A 22,571-nucleotide genomic window follows, 5' to 3' on the forward strand; every position below is an offset into this window, starting at 1 on the left:
TCTGGTCACCTATAAAGTCACAATAATTGACAGTCAACCCTTTTATGTGGTGGGAGTTGAGGTCCAAGAAAAATCTGGATCCTGCCATGAGAGTGAAGGGAAGCCTGGTTTCTAAGGATGGTTTCATGAAGAAGAAACACTGATCAGAAGACTGAAATTTTTAAATGTGAGTCACAGGAAAAGCTTGCTTAGAAAAATGGAGTGTGTGTAACTAAAGGGGGTTTAGAATTTTTCTTTCCATCAAGAAAATAGAAAGAGAAATGATCTGAAAAAGAAATGCAGAACAAAATTTCCTGGGGTTTAATTAAGTTGCAAAGTAAAAATAGGATGGCATCATTAGTAACCAGAGTAACTTCAAGAGTTGGGGAGATATATGTGAGTCCAAGAGCTTTGATTTCCTGCCCCCCACCCCAAGAAATCCTTAAGTAAAAGGTTTCTCTTTAAATCAATGCAAAGGAAAAAGTGAAATAAATATTCTCCATAGTTACTAAAGAATTATGAGTAAGATATATAATTGAACTGAGTTGGCATTTCTTTAAAGTTGGCTTTGTTATTTTGTATCAGGTTTTGAAATAGAGTAACAGGGACATGGAATACTTTGTGGCTTTATTTAAACAGTTATATTTATTTTATTTAAAGCACTGGTCAAAATTTTTTTTTGAAAATATTTTTCTGCAAAGAAGCAGATAATAAATATTTTAGGCTTTACAAGCTCTACAGCCTCTGTAGCAACTAACTCATCTTTGCCATTGTGACACAAAAGCAGCCGTAGGCAAAATGTAAACCAATGAGTAAGGCTGTATTTCAGTAAAACTATTTACAAAAACAGGCAGCAGGCCATAGTTTGCCAGCCCCTGATTTAAAACATTTTAAAAATATGAATTTGTCAAATTTTCTATTACTCATGGATATGGAAAGCAGCCTGACTAATGACAGCTTCCTGAAAGTGGCTTAGTAGCCAAGATGAAGTGAAACAACTTTTAGATGGATAATCTTGTCAAACCAAGCATGTTAAGCAAGAAAAGAAAATAGAGATCATTTTAGGTCCATCCTTACCTTATAGAGGAGAGTCTGAGGACCAGAGAAAGTGACATTCCTGGGATCAACTAACATGTGTCAAGATCCATTTCTGTGAATAACAACCTACATTTATTTCACAGAGAACAGCAAGGAAGAGGTATGAGAACCCCTGACTGGTTAACACCCAAAGTGAGTGGCAAGGGGCATCCCTTCAGACTGTGAAAAATGACTGTTATTTTATGGAACACCCAAACTACTTGAGAAAAGATAAAAATTGTGCTTGTTTTGAGGCATAACATATTAAGTATAGCCTCACACATCCCTGACCAAAGACTGGTCCTCCATAAGTGAAGGTCAACTTCTTTTGACGTTGAAACTTTAGGAGGGATACAGGTAAACCAGTGAGGAGAGAAGAAAGGAGATTCCTACCCAACCAGCCTGATCATCTAAATCCAACTGGACAATCAATAGAGTGAGAGATGCCACAGATAAATGTCTCTAAGATATAGAAGGAAATGGAAGGAATATGTGGTGTTCTATATTTTTAAACCATAGCCATGTTTTATTGTAAAGCCAGAATAACAAATTGTAAGATAATAATAATGTTTTATAAATAAAATATTAATTAATAATATTAATTAATAAAATAAGTCTCCCTTCTGGAACTTACCTGGAAAGCATTGAGCAGGGCAAAGATTATATGAAATATCAAGGAGGTGCCTTCTATGAGGGTAGCTATTCCAAAACCCCAGGTCAGTCCCAGCAATGGGGTGAGGGTGGCGACATTTTTGCTGATCCTTATAATAATGGCCACATCCTGAGACCTGGAACTGCCAATAGAGGGCCTCTGAGTGTTGACAGCAACAACCAAAACCACAACAAGATTCACAGCCACAATCAGCAAGGCTGGGATGGCAAATGCTAAAAGGGCTTTGGTATTGTCCCAGTTAAGCCAACAGGCACCATGTCTCATGTAGCCTTTCCCTGGCACTGTGATAGCAACTGTGGTGACAGCAATGACCAACGGGCACCCATAGCCAATGGCAAAGCCAATGGCCATCATGCAGGACTTCATCATCCTCCGGAAAACGACCAATAGTCCATAGACGATGAGCAGTGCTTGGAAGAGCATCCAGAAAAACAGAGAGAGGTAGAAAAAGTGGCTAAAAAATGTCACCACAACACACCAGTTGTAGTTCTGGGCCTTTTTGTTAAAGTTAGAGCCTAGGATGAACCACACATTGGCGGTCAGGAGCGACACAGCTATGTTCACAATGCATACATGTCGCATGTATGATATCTCCGTCACAACCACTCGGGACCAAACTGTGGCTTCAATGATCAGGCAAACAATCAAGCTAAGGATGGAGACACTGAGCCCAATGCAGGTGATATAGTCCAGGACCTTGTTGTCTACAGACATGGGGGACATGAGAATGGAAAAAGACATCAACACGTTGGTGTAGTTACACCAGCATTTCACTTTGCTGGCGGTATCCAATGTTGTTTCACAGACATTCTCATCCCACCTCCTTTCCCTGGAGTGCCAGCCAACACACTGGGCCCTGGTATTCCGGGATTTATTGATCTTCTCAAAGGTGAATAAGATTTGCTTCAATCTTTCTGGTAAAATCACCGAAACGACCAGCCCATTTACCCGCCTGGGAAGACTGGCATTTTGCAAGTGGGCTTCTTTCAGAACAGCCCCCAAGGTGGGAAAAGCTATGCCGATGGCTTCGGATGCATTTGGTGGCAGCTTCCACAGCTCTTGCCTGGGAACTTCTATCATTCCTAGGATACCCTCCATTGTATTGCTCACGTTCATGGAGAAGCTGAAACTTCTCTCTGAGGTATTGTGGTTGATGTGAAGCCCTTTCGTCTGAATGAAGAGTTCATCCGTAATGTGCTCCGGTTCGTTCTGGATGCGGAATCGCCTCGCAAACCAATTCACTGACTGCAACAAATCCGAGCCAGCATTTTTGTCAGGAATGAAAGCCCAATTTGGAATGACTGCTTTGTTGAGGATGTGGTTGGCCACTTTGAAGTAGCTCTGCAGTGGAGAAAAGTGGGTATTATACTGGGGATTCACACAGTGTTGTACAAAGTTGATTTCTAAAACCTGAAATATCTAAAGATCAAATGATTTGAAATTATTTGACATATTTCTCTTCAAATGCACTGTTTATTAGAATCTCATACTAGTAGGCCTGCAGAGAGGGGAGAAATGTAAAAGAATGTTAAAAATAAAACAAAATAAAAAAGGTAAAATGAAATGAAATAAAATAACATAAAATGAAATAAGATAAAATGAAATGAAATAAAATAAGATGAAATGAAATAAAATGAAATGAAATAAAATAAGATGAAATGAAATAAAATAAGGTAAAATGAAATAAAATAAGATTAAATAAAATAAAATAAATAAAATAAAATAAAACGAATCACAGTTCAGAGTTACCTGCTTTATTATATGCCCAGGGCAGCATTTCCACACTGCAGCTTGTATAACCCAAGTTTCCCATGAGATATTAATGACTGTTTGAGAAGGAGATTGGAAGTAGATTCTATGGCAATCCAAGTTTGAGAAGTACAGCATACCATATCCTTATACCCCTCACTCTTATAAAGAGTGCCAAGGTTCATTAACACATGAAAAGCTCTAAAAAGTCCTGCCATAAGGAGACCTACTTGGCTTTGTTTAACCCAGAGTTCCTATATCTGCTGTACTACAGATCTCTCTTTTAAAAATGGAAGCTCTGCTAAGATTTCTCAGGACAATTACATTCTACAAGAATAAAATTTGGGAAACACTAGAGTAGGAGCAGTCTTCCCCACAGCCATCACTATGTGATAGTTTCTTGAAAATAGTCAGTCTGTACAAAAACATGTATAAAAAATGTTCTAACTTCTTGAAAATTTCCATTAACTGGGATAAATCAATATGCAAAACTGAACTGAACTGATTGCTGTGGTTATCGTAGTTTCTACCCTGAAAATACATTTGAAACTATTAAAATGCAAGATTTTGAAAAAAAAAATATTGTCAGTTTTTAAAATGAAATTAACAAAGAATACCTTCATTTTCTCTTGGGTAACATTATCAGACAAGTGTGTAGAAATATTTTTTAGTAACTTCACTATAAATGCAATATTTCCAGACGTGGCTTCTGATGATTTCACAACATCAATTATGCAGGCATAATCAAGTGGGCAGTTCATTTGGATGACTTGAGCTACACTCTCAATTGGCTCTGGGGCTTGGTAGTCAACAATGTGCAGAGGTATAAATGGTGCTGCCACAGAAAAGCGTGATGTGTTATTTAAGTCCTGTTTAAAAAAAAAAATAGTTTCATTCAAAAATGATTAAGTACCTAACGTGTCAGACTAAAGGAGTTAAAGGCACAAATAATCCACATGGGAAAAACAGACAGAGAAGTAAGTGGTCCTGAAAAGTGGTTTAGATGCTGAAAAGTATGGAGAAGGTAAGTGGTCTCACAAATGGACACGAGATTCCATCAGAATTCCCACAGGGATCAGGATGCCGACCTTTCTTATTGGAATCTGCTTTCAGGACAGTGATTTTAACTCAAATATTATAACAAGACAGTTTTCTCCAGAGATATGGAGAAATTCTAGAAACAAAATTTGTCTAATTATTTTAATTTTTTTTTTCAAGAGGAGCCACATGGAACTTCAGAGGGGAGTGGTTTTTGGAGATTGGCAGTTAAACACAGAATGCTAAGGCATTGTAATTTTTTAAAGTTTAGAGTTCACTAAATAGAAGAGGTTATTTGCTCATTTCCTCATACTTTTTACCTAGAATTTCCCAGAATATGACTTAGGATAGACCAAAGCAATAGCTTACTTCATTTAACTCACTTTTGAATGCCACTGTCGTTGCAGGGACATCTATGTGATTACCTATGCTAAGTGACACTTCATTGATACTCCCTTTATAGAAACACTGTTGACATTTTAGGAGATGCAGAGATCAATGTGCTTCTACAGGGTTGGAGTGGGGGGGGCAGAAGGAAACAGTCACTAAGTGAAAGGATATAAGATAAAATATTTTAATTGAGAACTGTTGTATTCATTGGATTTCCATTCCTTCTGGGACACACATCTCTCTCTTCTTTTGGTCAAGTGATTGAAAGTATTTGAAAAAGATATCAAACTTATTTTGATTCTAGACACATTTAGTTGCTTAATTGATTAGCATAAGAGGTATGCAAATCCATCTTTATAGCTAAAATTTTAATCTCTAAGTGTTTATCATTGTATAGATAAATTTCAGATCTTTTTTTGAGAAAAGATTTTGAGAGGGAGAAATAGAGTAGGGAGGGAGAGGAGAGAGTAGCTGAGAGTTTGGGTGAGGAAGGAATAGACAAACTTGAATCTGCTCCGTAGAATTTCTCAAGTCCAGATCTGAGACTTATTGCCATGCTGAACAGAAAACATTAAAAACGCCTCTACCCCCTCCTGGGGGATTGGCTCCTGTAGAATATGCAAATAAGATGCAAATATGCAAATGCATCACCATAAAGAGTGTTTCCACAGAAAGGCTTGTACATGTTTCAGTTGATTTTTGCCACTTGTTTCCATTACAGATAAATCCTATTTCTCCACGAAAGTGCTGAACACAAGGCTGGCTGCAGTTGGAAGAAGTGGTGCAAGGTCCATGGCATTTTTCTTAAAAGGAGAAGAGAGAGAGAGAATCCTAATTAGCATTTCCGCACTCTGACTGGGGCATCTAACTCATTCTGGGGCCTTGGGGATTGCTTCCCAGAGGAGGTGACATTGACCTGGGTTCTTAGCAACAAGACGTGACAGTCAGGTTGTGAAGCTGACGTCTAGGCAGAGTGAAGAGCATGTGGAAAGGAGGGATCGCAGGTCATTCATAAAGGCTGATTCAGAGTGTCTGAAGGGAGAGTGGCAAGAGATGAGGGTGGGGAGGAAAACATGTCAAGTAGTGAAGGATCTTGGATCCTGTGCTAATATGGGGGCTACCAAAAAACATGATTGGATTTGTGTTTGAAAGATAATTAACCATAGCATGGAGCAGGAGTCAGTAAACTTTTCTGTAAAGGACCAGGTAAATAGAGTTGCCAGATAAAATACAGGTTAAGTGCCAGTTAAATATTAATTTTATTTTCAGATACAGCCAATTCCCATGATTTGCAGCAGTTAAATTCTATAGTCACTGCCACAAACACTGAATTAGCAAAAACATAACCATCGCTCCTAGGAGAAATACAAGGTTAGGTTCTTGCCAGCTTCTGCTCACAACATTTTCATCAACCAATCAATATATCAATATATAAGCTTGTTTTGTGTTTCCATTTAACATATGTTGTTGATTCACTGACACTGAATTCACGACCAATAGCACCATAGCCCATGACAGCATATGAGCAAAGCTTATCTCACATATGTATTCTCTCCACAAGGCACATCATAACCTTATTAGGAACGTTAAACAGCACTTCAGAACTATATCTGGGGACCATTTTAAGCAGTGAAATCACCAACAAAAAACACAAAAAGCAAAACATGTGGCACTACATAGGCCACAAAAAGAACACTTGTTTATAGTAGGAGAGCTGAAACAAGAAGGCCAAGGGCCACCTCGTTCAGCTGTGAACAAGCACCTCGGCCAACTCAGTTTTTCTGCTATTCTGTGCATGTCTGTGAATGATTCAGAAAGCAGTGTGAGTATTGATTTGGGGGTTGCAAATAAATTTCTATGAGTAGGAGAAGTTGTAGATACAGAGTCCATAAATAAAGAAGACTGACTAAAAATGTTCAGTAAAACAATGGATAATTTTTTCGTATACGTATGATCCATGAAAGATTATTCATGGTTTACCTGAAATTTAAATTTCACTGCACTTCCTATGTTTTTATTTGCTAAATATGTCAAGGCTAGCCAGAGAGTAAATATTTTCAGCTTTGTGGGCCATATGGTCTGTCATAACTACTCAGCTCTGCTTTTGTAGCATGAAAGCAGTCAAAGACAATACGTAAATAATTGGGCATGGCTGTGTTTCAATAAAACTTTATTTATAAAAACTGGTGGTGGCCTAGTTTGGGCCATGAATAGAGTGCATTGACGTGATGAAGCTGTTGAAGTATTCCCAGGAAGAATTGCCTTCGGATAGTGACAGTGCAATGGAAAGAAGCAGATGATGCTGAGAGCTATTAAGGTATTGAAATAAATACGATGAAGTGCCCTATCGGCTGTGAGTCAGAGGCTGCACTGATATTTATGGTTTGGACAGCTCTGTGGATGACTCCATTTATGGAGAAAGGAAACAAGTGGTTTTGTATCCTTCTTTGACATCTACCCAAGTGTATCAATTTTGCAATTTATTTAAGCTGAGTGCTTCTCAATTTCTTCATTCATAAATATAGTTTGGAGGTAATGCCATAGTCTTGTTACAAATATTGAATGAGGCGGCATCTTGTACAGCACTTAGATCAGTGTTGTCATAAATGCTCAATGAATATCAGCTACCTTTCTCTCCTCTTTCCTTTCTTAACTCCACATCTGTATAGAGATGTATTTGCCACCAGAAAGGTACTTGGCCGTGACTGTGCAGAGCCCTGTTATCACTACTATGTGGGTGAGAACCACATGATTTCACTATCTTACTACTCATGATGCCTCTATAGTTTATTTTTCGCTTCTCGAGAGTGACCAGTCTTGCCAACACAATACCTCTTATATCACTTCAGTAGACCTCTCGGCCTCAGGGTGTTACATACATTTAAGCATCCTGAAAATATCTTTGAATGAAGGAATGAAAGACTCCTGTCCTCTTCCCTCTTATGCCTCTTGTTAGCTCGTTAGTTCACACAGATTTCCCTTTTGAGTTTTAAAAGGGACCCTTGTCTACTATTCTAGAACAACTGTGAATATTTGCCAACTTGCTTCATTGACTATGCCATGGATAATAGTATAATTATTTTTAAAAAATCTATCAATGCCGGTAAACATTAAGAATTTATTAAAGATTGTTATTCTATGTGAAAGGTTGTGGTCTGGGGACAGGCTTGCAATACCCATGCCCTTCCTTTATTCTGCCCTGTCTTCAAACGGAAGAAAACTATTCTATAGCCACACACCTTGCATCCTTTCAGTCTTGGGTTTTCCTTCAGGACCTTGAAGTTTATCTCCATCCTGTAAAACATAAATCCCCAAACATCTTCTTTACTGTGGGCCTCTCCTCTCTCATCTCAACTTAGAGGCTCTATGTGGACATGAAAAGAAAATGTGTTCAGGACTAGGAAGAAGACTGCAGCTGATATGGCAGGAACTTGCTGAAGGAAACAGGCATGTGAGCACCGACTGAGAACATGCTGCCCCCTGATGAAGGTTAGATACTTGACAGTGGTCACTTGAGCTCTGAAGGTCAGTGGATTGGATACAACTTTTGGAAAGTTTAAGTATCCTTGGAGAACACAGTGATGACAATTATAGCACTAAGCTGTTCTCTGCCTGTATTAACTGAAACTGTGAAATGAAACTAATATGGTCCACCCGATACTGTGTATCCTCAGAGAGGAAGAAGTCAGCAGGTACTAGGAATGAGTGCTAGGTTGCAATAATAGAATCACAAACTCTCTGTAGCTATGAAGGACTACAGAGATTGAAAAGAAAAAAAAAAACTACTCTTCATGTTATAGGTAAGGAAATTAAGGGCTCAGAGAAGTGAAGCAACTTGTGCAACTAACAAGCAAAGTTAAGGTTTGAACCTAAATTGCTCAGCTGCCAGGCTAGTGGTTCCTCCTCTCATCAGCTGCCTGTCTACATACCCCGTGGCTTGCAAGGAGGTTTTTCTGTAATACTGTTGCACCCTGTCACAACAATACTGTACTCTCTTTTCTTTATTCCTCTCTTTAGAAAGCTGCCATCAGTAAGGGGAAAATCGTAGTCATCTGAAAATTTCTTTTAAATGACACGTTATTTATCATAACTCTAGTCATCTCAAAGAACTGACTGATTTCTAATGGGACCACCTAAGAATGGATCAAACTTACTTTTATGTGGGTCTTGGATCTAGGATGAGAACATTCTGTGGCCAGAAATAACATTAAACAGTAAATCGTGATTGCCTGGGACTTCATTTTCACACATGAGGCTCTTCACCTGCAACATACAACAAAGTTGGATCCAGCTGAAGGTGACGACAGCACATAACACTACAATAGTTAGCCAACCAACCAGCCACTTAGTCCTCAGCAAACATATATTTCCTTATGCGCTAATGGAGACAAGCTCACTCTGATCCCCTTAGGCTCACGGGGCAAACTGTGACCAGGAAGCAGACAAAACTCACTGATCTTGGCTCAAAGCCTTCCTGGTTGGAGTCAAGACTAAGAGGGACTTTCACAGCTCCACTGAGTCTTCTGCTGAGATGACAATCCACGGGCACTTACAGGAAGGCTTCCAAATTGTCTCTGAGTTTAAAATTGTCTTTGAGTTCCTAAGTATGGAGGTTCCTTAAAAAACTAAAAATAGAACTACCATATGACCCAGCAATCCCACTACTGGGCATATACCCTGAGAAAACCATAATTCAAAAAGAGTCATGTACCACAATGTTCATTGCAGCTCTATTTACAATAGCCAGGACATGGAAGCAACCTAAGTGTCCATCGACAGATGGATGGATAAAGAAGATGTGGGACATATATACAATGGAATATTACTCAGCCTTAAAAAGAAAGGAAATTGAGTTATTTGTAGTGAGGTGGATGGACCTAGAGTCTGTCATAGTGCAGTAAGTCAGAAAGAGAAAAATACCGTATGCTAACACATATATATGGAATCTAAAAAAAAAAGGTCATGAAGAACCTAGGGGCAAGATGGAAATAAAGACGCAGACCTACGAGAGAATGGACTTGAGGACATGGGGAGGGGGAAGGGTAAGCTGGGACAAAGTGAGAGAGTGGCATGGACATATATACACTACCAAACGTAAAATAGATAGCTAGTGGGAAGCAATCGCATAGCACAGGGAGATCAGCTCAGTGCTTTGTGACCAGCTAAAAAGGGTGGGATAGGGAGGGTGGGAGGGAGGGAGACGCAAGAGGGAAGAGATATGGGGATATATGTACATGTATAACTGATTCACTTTGTTATAAAGCAGAAACTAACACACCATTGTAAAGCAATTATACTCCAATAAAAATGTTAAGAAAAAAATAAATTAATAAATAAACAAAGCACCCATGAAGAAAAAGTTAAAAAAAAAAATTGTCTTTGAGTTCCTAACCAATAAACAGGAGGAAAGTATTTTGACTTACACCATCATCTTGTAAACCAAATCTGATCAGGGGAAAGGGAACATGGCAGAATGACAGGCAAAGTGTGGTAATGGATTTGCATAGGTGTTGAGATATACGTGCGGAATTCACGATCTGACAGTGTGGGTAGAAAGAAGTTCTCACATATGCAACCACATGGTGGATGGGCACACTAGGAAATTTGCAATATTACTATTGTTTAGGATATATATTTACATATATTTATTTATGTATTTATTTGGCTGCACCCGGTCTAAGTTGCAGCACGCAGGATCTAGTTTCCTGACCAGGGATTGAACCTGGGCCCCCTGCATTGGGAGCTCGGAGTCTTAACCACTGGACCACCAAGGAAGTTCCCTAGGATATATTTTTAACTGATCCTTATAAAGGGAAATAACAGAAGAACCAGTGTGAGCTGTCTTAAAAGTATCCTTATGTTTCACATATACATGCAGCTTTCAATAATTTTTGACCCTAACGCAGTAAGAAACAGATCTTACATTGTGACTCAGTGTGTACAGACAAAAATATGCATGTATATAGCGATCCATGTATAAAACTAAAAAAACACATAATTTTTATATTTTAAAAACTTATATGTTAAAATACTATTCTTCCTACCTGCGAGCAAGACACTCTGATAAATCCATGATTTTTATCTTGTATTCCACTTTATTCTATCTGACATTCTCTCAAAAATTGGTTGCCACCCACTAAACTGAATTCGCAACCCTCTAATGGATGGTAACCTGCAATTTGAAAAACAGAAATATAGAGTATGATTCATTATCATTGTCAAGTCGAAAATTATTCACTTCTTCTGCGAAATTGGTCATATTGATCCTTTCTCTCTGCTATTCTTCACAATTCTATTGCAGTCCCCTTCCCCAGGTACATGTATCAGGGAGAAAAGATGCCTACATTCAGGACCAAATAATAGGACTGATGGGTAAGTGCAATTCTCCTCCAGCTGGAGAACATCACATTTATAAATAATAACACCTGCTATCTAAGGTTTCAGGAGAAGGGCCACTCTTATTCTCCATTGTTTTCATTATAGGAACTTTGCTTAAAGCTAATCTTGCTGGAAGAAAGTCAAGCGTTTGGCATAGTGATGTGATGTGATTTATGGAGTCCAAAAATGTTCTGCAACCAATGCTAGCGCCTCTAAGTCCACAGTCCCTAAAAATGTTCAGAGAGTATTTAATCCAATAGCCATGGCATTTTCTGTAGATCATTATGTTCTTTGTGGAACATTATGAAATAATGATACATTTCATGTATTCATATAAACTAAGAAAAAATTTACTAGCAGAAATATATATATGCAATATGAAATCATAAGCATGAGCATAAGAATCACAAACGTTGAACTGAACACAACTGGCTAGTTTGGGATTAATTTGCTACTTGATCATTCACGTTATTATAGTCTGGTGTATGTAACCCACATACCACTTGGCATGATAATTATATGGTAAATTTCCTTCAGTTACTACAAATGCTGGGGAGAGACTATTTAATGATATAACCCAAGAGGAGTCATAGCATTCTTATTTTTGCCCAGTTTGACTGGTGGGGATTAGTCAGATGGATAGATGTTTTCAAGTTAGCCTCAACTGGGTTGTTTTTCTTCTCACCAGAAAGAGTTGAATGGGATCCCTCCCATCCCAGAGTTCAGATGTTGGCTGAGGCCAAAAGCCAGAGTGCTCTGCAGAGCAGAGAATGAGGACAGCTTAAGAGCATGGAGAATGAGGAATTTAAAAAATAAAAAGAAGCATTGCCAGCATAATCCTTAATCAGAAGTTGATATTATGTAGAACAGAATGGAGGAAGCAGGCTTTCTTAGATTAACGATTGATAAAGACAATAATTAGAGTGAACTTTGAGTTTTGCATAATTCCAAACAGAAAAATTTCTGCAAGTACAGATAAAATGCCTCTTCAAGACGTAGCACAATGTCTACATACAGTAAGATTCTCCTTGAGTTTTTAATGCTCACATCTTATCCTCAACGATTCATCAATTTAGATCCATACGTTGGGCTTAACGATGCATTCTAAATGGGGAAAAAATAACAGTGAAGTCAATGAGGAATGACATCAACCAAAATGCACATAGATTTATATTCATGTCTATGCCTGACTAGAGACAAATGTGTAAAAATGAAAACATGAAGGAAAGTACCCAAATTGACACCATTACACAGAATTAAATTACCGTATTTCACTGAACCCAACATTGTAAGCAACATTATTATTTTTATGTCCACTAAGAAAGAAAAAGAAAAGAACTTGCCAATGAAACCATGACATGCCACTAACTGTACAATACATTCCAATTTCAAAAATGTTCAGAGGTGAATAAAAAATGCCTATCATAGAGCTAATGAACTGTGGCACTAAAAGTCACACTCAGTACTAGCTGACCATAAATTCTGACTCTCAATGTGTCCAGAAAGTTTTTGTTTATTTTAAAAGTAGCTCTTATTGAGAAACTGTTGGTTGAATAAATGACTTCCTTCTAATTAATATAACAATGATGGCAATTTCAGTTGGTGCTTGAAAAGACAGATAGCTAGGCCAAAATTCATCTTCAAGATCTATAAATACACAGATACTTGAATTCAAGGGAGTGTGGTTCACTGAAAAAGTCCAAAGCAAGGAGACTGCTAATTCTCATGATTAGTTGGGTGGCTTTGGGCAAATCTCACATGTACTCTGGGTCTCCTTACTTATGAAAATGACTAGTTTGGACTAGAATCTCATTTCTAATGCATGTCTTATTTCCCAGTTCTGGCATTTTATGAATCTATGGTTCTGGGTTCATACTGTTTCATCTCAATGGTCCAAATGTCAAGTTGAAATACAACCAATATGGAAAATTCTTTCAAGCGTTATATTTATATAATTTAATCCCTGAAAATATAGCAGTCAGCTCTCTTGAGCCAGTACAAGCCAGCTCCAGCACAGCACGACCTCATGCCTGCCCCAGGGTCTCGCCTTCACCCAGACCCTGCTCTCAGCTTCTCACTGTCCCATCGGCACTGGCATTTAGATGGCAGTACCGATGAACGAGGAAAAGAAACCTAGGTTTTGAATGAGGAAAAGAGAAGAACAAAGACACAAAATCTAAACATAAACTAAATTGTCTAGAACAGAATCAGCAACACACAGGCAGTGTTGAAAGGAAAAGCTTTCAGATGTGAACGTAACCCAAGCCAGCTCACCTGGACACTCACCTGGACGAGGGGTTTACTAGTTCCTCGCGAAGAGTGGCCGGACTCCATGCCAGGTCCTATCCTACATGGAGAATCCAGAGTTATTCTCTGTCCAGGACGCTTAAATTACCTTTCTACCATGTACTGACTTCTGGTTCTACAGAGTGTTCAGCTTATCAATGAAATCGTGTGTCTTTATAAAATCCCTAATTCTACAAACCCCCTGGAGATGGTGGCAGAAAAACACTTTGTTGGGAAGAACTGTCACTGGCTATTTAAATCAAGATCCTAATACCCAGCTGGGGGGAAATGAAAAGAGTAAGCAGTAATCCTGACAGAATAACACTGCAAAAATGCATATTTATCCTGGGATACCCACATTATCCACCACCTGTTTGGCAACAATTTGTCCCAGGCACCAAAAGGTAAAGAAAAAAAGGGTGGAAGAAAAACAACACTGAAGACATTTGTATAAAATGTTCTATGAATTCAGGAAATCTGCCTGCTTTACTCTTAGTGGGCAAACAATTTGGTGTCTATTGGATTCGGCCAAGGCATCATGTCCTGACGTGGTTTTCTGTGGATCACTGGTCTCATAAAAGACTAAGGGGTTCCATGGTCAGATCAGTTTGGGAAACATTGTGTACCAGTACCACCAACTGCCCCCCCCCATACACACACACATTCATTTGCATAGCAAAGTTCTGAGGGTTCTTGAAGTGACAAGACTGTCACACAGGTTTTACCGAATTTACTTGATCATCAAAAGTGCTTTGGGAGAGTTGAAGGCTGCTATCCAAAGACAGTATGCTATTTTGGAACATATTAATCTCTCCAGATTCAGGCTTCACATGCCTTTGTTGGACCCTACCCCATGCCAGTCTTGTGCTAACATCTTCCTGGAAGCTCCTTTCATTCACTCACATCGTGATCCAAAGTAGCCCAGCAGAGAGTAATAGTCCTGGCCTTAGTGCATCCTGAAAGAAGGCGGCAGTGGGCAGGCAATCTTTAATCCGTGAAACATGTAAGAATTATCCTGAAACTTGACATGACGCTCAGAGTAGAGCTGAAGGGAAGACAGGCACCTATGCATGGCAGTCAGAAGTATGGGATGACCACAAGGGAGGGCAAGACAGACTCAGAAATGGAGAATAAAAAAGAGGAAAAGAAACAAGATGCAAAAGAACTCTCACCTGAGGCTCTCTATGGTAATTAGGTAAATAAATAGCTGTCTGACATTTACAAAGAAACTCCCTCCAACTTGTACACTAGTCATCCAGTAAAGGCACGCCACATCTTATGCCCAAAGTATCTGAAAGAAGACTTATTTCAGAGATAAAAGCAACAGGCAATCTGGAATGGCAGCTTCTCAGGAACTGAAGAAGTTCCAATCACTCCTTATTTCCACAACCCGCCTCTCTTTGTGCATCCTCACAAAGGTGTGAATTACCTCCTACCGTACACTTCTGTTTTTCATTTAATAATAAGCAGCCATTCTAGGTAGCTGAATGGAAGCCAGTCTCCCTGCTCTAACATGGTGATTATGTCAAAGAGAGAGAGAGAAAATAGTGTTTGCTGGCTTCAGAGGCTTAAGGGAAAATATAGCTACACCCAAAAGTCCCAGAGGGGCTGTGTCTCAGGATTTAGCTCTGTGGAGAATTCACAGCAATGAGTACCTTCCATACCACTGCCTGTGCTCTGAGACCTAATGACAAGGGGTCAGCAGAGCACTGGGCTTAGGGCTTTTAGTCCCAGAGCCCCAGAGAAAGTAGGCTGCACTTAGTGGAAAAATCATTTTATCATTAACTAGGAGGTGGACACAGAAGGACATTTCTCTGTCTCCAGCATCCAGCAGAGCATAAGATGTATAATAGACACTCAGTAAACATTTGTTGGATACATGAATAAAGGTGTGAATGATGCCAGCTTCTGAAGTTTTTGTTTTAAAATCACAAGGCAACTTTCCTATTTTAGGAGAGCAGATGAGCATATTTGCAACGCTAGATCATTTTGGAACCTGGAAAATTAAGTAGAAATGCACCCAGCCTAATGGACCTCCTCTTTGTTATACTACATCCTTATGTAAAAAAGGATTGTGAGGTCTCATCTAGATTCAGCAGGAAACAGCGTCCTGCCAGATTAGTGATGTCTGCCACAGGCATGACAGTGCAAGTGTCTTTCCACGCTGTCTCCACAAAGTCGGAAATCACAAAACAGTGCTTCCCTGGACAGAGCTAGAAGATGCTGGCTGTTCTTAAACACCATCTTCTATTTGTCCCATCTTTGTACCTGGAGCTGAGTTTCTGAGTTGGAATTCAAAAATACAGTTAGGCTTCCTGGGTCCTGGAACATATTTCTGATACTAGATGCTAGGTGGAGTTGGGGCAGATGACTCACGCAGACTGAGGCCCTCCCCACCTGTCTGAGCACGCTGAGTAAGGGCTCGTATCAGGACTCTCAAAGAAAATAATAGGAAATACAGCCTGGGAACCGTAACCACAGTCAAGCAGAAAGGAATGCATGGAAAAGTATGACCTCTCAAACCTCTTCATGCAAAACACTCTGAGGTGAGCTGGATGGGAATGCTTGTAAACAAAGTGGATACTTTCCCAAAGTGTTCCGCTCCATTGAGCTTCACCCCAAGGTGAGAGGGAGGACCTATTCTCACTCGTTTGCTAATCTGTTAGACATCACCTCATGGCATTCTTCTTGGCTAATCCCACTGCTGGGAAGGACCAATCCAGAAAGGTTAACTGGAGGGTGAGGAACTTAAAAGTTAGGTGACCCACATTTTGGAGGAGGGGGGTGTGTGTGTCTTTTGCTCCCCTCAGCCTAATTTCCTGTCTACCCCACTAGTGTAATTAGGACAGATTATACAGCCAGATGGCCCAACAAGTTGCTTGTGTGTTTCTGGCCTCGATAATAGAATGTATTCAGTCTCTCTTACGGGTTCTCCCTTGCCATGCGTGAGCTGTTTCATAAAGAGCCTTGGGGGAAAAGAAAGATACGAAAGATCTTCTGTAATCAGAAACATCTCGTCCTCGGTTATTTTAGATGGCATCCAGCCAGTGTCTTTGTAGCTCAATATCTACTCTGAGAATTGCAGTCTGGATTCAAATTCTGATAAGTTTGAATAATCACATCATCTCAGAGTTGGAAAGCTTCCAGCATCTCACCAACTATCTTGATACTTATATGATGTTAAAGAAATTGATATGACAGGCAATTGCCCTGCTCCATGAAGAAAGCTCTCTGGAGGGCTGACACTAAAAAAAAAATAGCATCTTAAGATGCACACTTTAGAGCTCCCACAATTGTCCTCAGAGTTTAAGGAATATAGACCATCAAATGGCATAATATTGGCCACTCAAAATGAGGGGAGATAGGTTTCAGCAGTAAGTGGAGGAAATGTTTCCCTTTAAGTTGATATAAGGACAGCTTTGTCAACCCCACTAAAAGAAGAAACTATTAAAGCATGCTTCTTAAAACAAAATATAGCTTTACACTCAGCCTGAAGGAAGGGATTGAAAACTAGTTTGCTCATGCAGTTTATCAAGTAAGAGGGACTACTGGAGAACAGAGAATCTAATTGCCTAACAAAGGGCTTTGCATTTTCACCCCTAGAAGTGAGCAATTTAGAGCCTGACAAATGACTTTTTAAAGAAAAACAAGTGTAAAAGAGACTGAGGAAATACTCCAAACTGGAGTTAGCCAATCTTTAAATAATGGTAGGGAAGTTTCCTGCAGAAGCAAGCATTCCAGAAAATAGCATCATAAATCACACATTTTCCCCATTCTGGAATATGTCTAACCACAATCCTGCCTTCAGTAGGAAAAGGTGTTGTCATGGCGTGTGTACTCACAGCATCCAGGAGACCCAGCAGCCCAGCAGGAGGGTCGACGCTGGGCTCCCCACCACTATGCCCCACCATCACTGTGCTGGCTCCGGAACCTCCCAAGGTCCCCGTCAGTGGCTGGGATCTGTCTTCTCCATATTTGAAACGAAGTCCAGGAGGCCCCGGTGTAAACCATCCGCCGTGGTGAGAAGCCGATGGGAGAACTGTAAACCTTCCCTGAGTTTCAAGGCTTGTGTAAGTCTGTGATTCACTGCCCAGTGGTTCCGTCAAACACGTCTAAGAGAAATTACAGGTTTCTCTCGTCTGAAGCAAATCCATTAAAATGAGTCACTTGTTTGTCTTTTCATTCCTCCTCTCTATCTCAGATGATCACATGAGACTCTGCTGTCCCTACTGCACTGGGGTAATTAGAACGCAGGGGGTAAAATGCCAGGTTGTGTCACTGTTGTTGATTTTAAAAGGCGACCACATTTTTGCCTGTACTGACGTTGAACTTGGAAAACACTGACTAGGACACTGATTAGTACATCGTGATCCAATCCCTACCTGAACACCAAAGATATTTTTGTTTTATTTTTTAATGACTGGCCCAAGGAGTTCTTACTGTGCCTCTACCTTGGTGCACAGCCGTGGGGAATTCAGATATAGAATTCCACTTGAGGGAAACTTCCCTTGATCTGACTTGGGACAGGATAGCCAGTTGGATTGTCCTTCTCACCCCCAGATAGTCCCACACATCCCAATTCTAGTGTCTCCCATTTACTACCTACCTTCCTGGCCCCCCAAAGCCAAGGCAAACCTCCATTTGAATATTACCAGAGGAGATGTTGGCATGAAGGAGAAATAAGTGAAAGGAGTTTTGTTACATCTTTTGTAGTCATGAGGCTCGTGGAGGCTATGCTGTGGAAATAGGTCATTCCATTTTGGTCACTAGTTAAGTACTGTGTCATTTGGAAATCAAAAAAGCCAGTATCATCAAGCCTTTGGTTGTGTCATCAAAGGACTTTATTAAACATATTCTATGTGCAAAGCACCTTGCTCTGCTCTTTGGACATACAAACGTGAGTGACATAGTGAAGAACAAGAGTCATTCTGTCCCCAAAGGTTTACAGTCTTACCTGGGAAAGAAAATACATGCACACAAAAAAGCTAAAAGTAAATAAACAATATTACACAGTGAATACTGACTATAGAATGAATGGCACAGATGATAAATATTGTAGGAAATCAGTGGGGAGAATCAGCACTTCTGGTTGGACAGGTCAGGGAAGACTTCACAGAGAAGGCAAAAAGTGATGCAGAGCTCAGAGTGCCCTGAATATATGTACACTCTCTGACGTACACTGTTTCCAGGGCAGGGAACCATATATCACAACTCTGGAAACATTGAATGAAAAGATCCTTCCGCATATTTTGCTGGCTGGTGGTCCTGATGAAAGAGACTGAATCCAACACTTAACACTTTCATTTAGCTGTCAATGAACCAACTCCATGAGAGTGTCTCATCCAAACTCAGGCCAAAGGTCATGGTTGTGTGTTTGGTTGTGTGTGTGTGTGTGTTTGTGGGTGTGTGCATGAATTCACAGGTACTCTAATAAAAACAGCTAACATTTTAATGGCCAATTATTATTTGCCAAGTACTAGTCTAAGTATTTTACCTACATTTATTCATTTAACCTTTACAACAACCCTATGAGGTAGGCTCCATTATCCTCAGTTTCTAGTTGGGAAAACCAAAGTCCTAGGAATTTAAATAACTCTCCCAAGGATTATCAAGTACTAGGTGCTCTACCCAAGAATCTGCCTTAGACACTGTTACCACCAGTTTCTCCTTGAGCCACCTGACCAAGTCACTTCCTTGGTGAGGTGTGAATGGGACATTGCGTCTGTCTCCACCCTGGGTCTTCCATGGTCAGCCTGATCCGTGCAATTCCTTGACACCTTTCAGGATGGGGCAGACTGGGCTGTGGGTAGCAGGAGAGAAGGCTCAGCTTCTTCAAGGGATTCCCAGATGATTCCGGAGTTTCTCTGTGAGCATCCATGAGCCTTTCTTAATTAATAATAATCTCAAGATAGAGTGTCTTTCCCGCCATCTTCTCTTAAGGAGTGAGTACATCTGGGCAGAGTGTGCTTTCATACTAGATGTGATTGCTCAATGCACAATACATATGGAAGGCCAACCTCTCTCTCTCTCTCTCTCTCTCTCTGTCTATCTCGTGTTCAGTGGTCCCATCTGTAAAACAAGGCAATTGGACTCAGTCTTTTCTAAAGTTTTTTCAGAGTTAAAATCCTGTAACCATTTAGCTCCATGGGATTCCATCTTCACTTCAATATGTTGACTCAGGATAAATGACATTTCTTCATACTGAAGTCTCTGCATTGAGAAAACCAGGACTGTGCCCATCCCATTCTCTTCCCTTGAAGAGACCCTACAGAGACACTGGGAAATGTCAAATTAAAACTTCTTTCTGACTTCATTTGTAAAGGGTGCAATTGTTGTCCCAAGATGAGCAATGCCACTTAAGGTGACTCATTCTCCCGGTTTGTATATTTTTCTACCTGCTGATTATTATACTTTTGCTTTCTCAAACTTTCCTACTTAGAGGAAGTTTTTTGTAGTTAAAAAAGTGAGAGAGAGACCCTACTCATTCACAAAGTGAGTCTCCCTTTCCCATTTGTAATGTTACATCATTAATACTGGGTTCTTGGTAGGATAATTAGGGGCTACCCATTGCCCCTTTTCCTTTATCCACTAATTTTCTTCTGCTACATCTGCCTGTGTGCTGGCTTTATAAAGGAACTTCTTCTTCTCTTTTTTTTCTAGAAAGGTTTTTACCTATAATACTGCTTTCCTATCAGGTGGCTCCTGATTTGAATGTTGAATTTGTTCACATACAATGTTAAGGAAATGAGTAGCTCTCTACTGGAAATACAATATTTCTCCTTCCTCATCATAGGTTTCAAAACACCATATTGTTGGTAGGGGTTAATCTTACATAGTCAGAGTAGGGCAGAGAGGCCCTTGGTGGCTCCTTGGTCTTGAGGTGAAAGTCCAGGCCTGGAAGCCAGCAGACTTGGGTTTCTACCTCTGGCTCAAGCCTTGATTAGCTGTTACACATCACTCCAGACTTCAGTCTCCTTAACTTAAACACATTTCTGGCTCAAAAGCTCTGTGCTTTTTGCTTGACTCACAGCCAAAGATGTTGCATCTAAGCCCAACCCAGGCTGACCATACAATCAATTTAAATTTGGAGGAGTTTAACATACTGGCTCCTGGATTCCTTTTGTCCGAAGAACCAGCAATGACCTACTTAGAGTCGGCCCAACTGTTGGTGACTATTCATGAGGGCCTTCCCTCAGCAACCCACAGAATCCAGCCAGCTGACATCCCAGGCCACCATTGCCAAGCTGAGCCAGAGCTCTCTTCCTGGGGATAAACGTGATTCCAACAGCATGGAGCTAGAGACCCTGACAAGACCAAGGTTCTGCTGTCCCCCTGTGGAAACCCAGCATGGCATATATATATGTTGACAGTGGGTTGGGGGGAATCATTAGCAGCACAGAACAGCTTAGACAGGGGGCTTCCATCCTCTCCACACTTCATGCCCTCCTCCATCAGCACCACTGAGAGGGAGGCTTCCTTCATACTCCCCAGAGGCAAGAAGACAGGAATCTGCACATTCCTCCTGGGGGCCCTGCGATCCTGAAATGTATGACCTGGTCAAGAACAGACAATCACGGCTTTAATGTACAAGCAGCAAGATCCAAAAGCCTCATGACAACTGCATCATGGATTCACTCTTTCTTGAACAATAAGCCCCTTTGGGTAGAACCCCCTTGGCAAATGGTGAGTCTCTTCCCTTTAAGTCACTCTGGAATCCAGGGAACAGCTTTGTTCTCTCATCCGCAAATGCTGAGTTACAGACCTTGTCTCTCTGCAAGCTGGACCACGTCCTTTCCTCTTGGAAAAAGACCTCTTTTTTGTACAAGGCCCTGGGTTGCTGCAGAAGGTCTCAGCCACAGAGGCTGCTGGAGCTGGATATACTGGGGTGGGGGAGGGAGGCTTTCTCTACAGCTCTTTGTCTCTGTCACTCTATGTGTCTCTGTGTGTGTTGCTCGCTCTGTTTCTTTCTGTATTTCTCTGGGTCTCTCTCTGTAACCCTCAGCCTCTCTCTGCATCTCTCTGTCTCACTGTGAAGGTGGAGGTCCCAGCGTGGGTGTCTCCATCTCCCTGTCTGGTCTTCTCTCTCTAGATCTAGAGGGAAATGGAGATAGAGGATCGGAAGACTTGGCTGCACATGTCGGGGTATCTGGCGGCTCTCTTCCAACTCTGAGTTGCCATGACATGTCGCTAAGTGTCCCTGTCTGTTTCACCCTGTGGTTCCCTTCCCTCTGTTTCTCTCTGTCTCAGACCCTCCTGCAAATGTAAATTAACTTCTACACTATCTCCGAGGTCTCACATGGATAGTGTGTGTCATAATTCCTTGATCTCTTAACACTGGGGAAGAGAGGGGGCAACAGTGGGAAATTGGGGGGTGTTGTTGATATCATGGAGAATGTCCTGGGGATGGAGAACTAAAGGGGAGGAAAAGAGGGAGCATCTGGGTAGCGCTAGCGCATCTGCTCACTCCCCTCGCAAATACACTCAGGCTGAGTTACACGCATCCTCGGACAGGCCTGACTGTTTTGCAGAGACAATAAAAATTTCAGAAGTCCAAGAATTAGAAGTGTGAATATATCTCTAACCAGAGCTAGGTGAGAGTAGGTTGTATGAGAAGAATCCTTTCAACCAAGAAAAAATCATTTCTGATTAGAATTAATCAAATTGTGATTTTTTTAAAGAAATATCACATACAGGCCATGTATATGGGGTCCCCTTTGCTTTGTACTCACCTCCCAGGTTAGGAGTATAGCCTGGTTTGCTAGATTGGCCCTCTGGTGGGGTGACGAGAAAAATCAGAAGAAATGTTCTGTGGAAGACAAAGGATAATTGGATTTGTCATTAGTAGTCTGTTTTCGATTATCACAATTACTGAAAGCACATGGAGAATTATTTCGCTAAGCATAGTATATATGCTTAGTGAAAAAAGTCAGACAGAGAAAGACAAATGCTGTATGTTATCACTTATATGTGGAATCTAAAAAAAAAAAAACAACAAATCAGT

The 22,571-nt window shown here is 40.5% G+C and overlaps 1 protein-coding gene across 33 annotated transcripts in view; it reads right to left on the minus strand.

Annotated features, from left to right (window-relative positions):
- The window catches only part of ADGRF4 (adhesion G protein-coupled receptor F4), a 72,212-nt gene that overhangs the window by 36,148 nt on the left and 13,493 nt on the right, over positions 1 to 22,571 (minus strand). For 5 of the 33 annotated variants that reach the window (XR_014250467.1, XR_014250468.1, XR_014250469.1 and 2 more), the window contains exons 1-8: positions 17,413 to 21,630; positions 13,571 to 13,631; positions 12,332 to 12,388; positions 9,061 to 9,169; positions 8,146 to 8,200; positions 5,558 to 5,709; positions 4,096 to 4,347; positions 1,691 to 3,070 (exon numbers count right to left, since the gene is read on the minus strand). Coding sequence is in view for 29 of the 33 variants with exons in the window: in XM_082411643.1 (XP_082267769.1) it covers positions 1,691 to 3,070; positions 4,096 to 4,347; positions 5,558 to 5,709; positions 8,146 to 8,200; positions 9,061 to 9,147 (1,926 nt within the window). In the remaining 4 variants the exon portion in view is untranslated. Of the gene's footprint in view, positions 1 to 1,690; positions 3,071 to 4,095; positions 4,348 to 5,557; positions 5,710 to 8,145; positions 8,271 to 9,060; positions 9,170 to 10,950; positions 11,079 to 12,331; positions 12,389 to 13,558; positions 13,632 to 14,473; positions 14,635 to 17,412; positions 21,632 to 22,299; positions 22,377 to 22,571 lie in introns of those variants that run through there. The other 28 variants (XR_014250470.1, XM_082411644.1, XM_082411642.1 and 25 more) reach the window with 24 other exon arrangements.

This window comes from Balaenoptera physalus (genome assembly GCF_965194825.1).
Source record: "Balaenoptera physalus genome assembly, chromosome: 11".
Taxonomy (NCBI): Eukaryota; Metazoa; Chordata; class Mammalia; order Artiodactyla; family Balaenopteridae; genus Balaenoptera; species Balaenoptera physalus.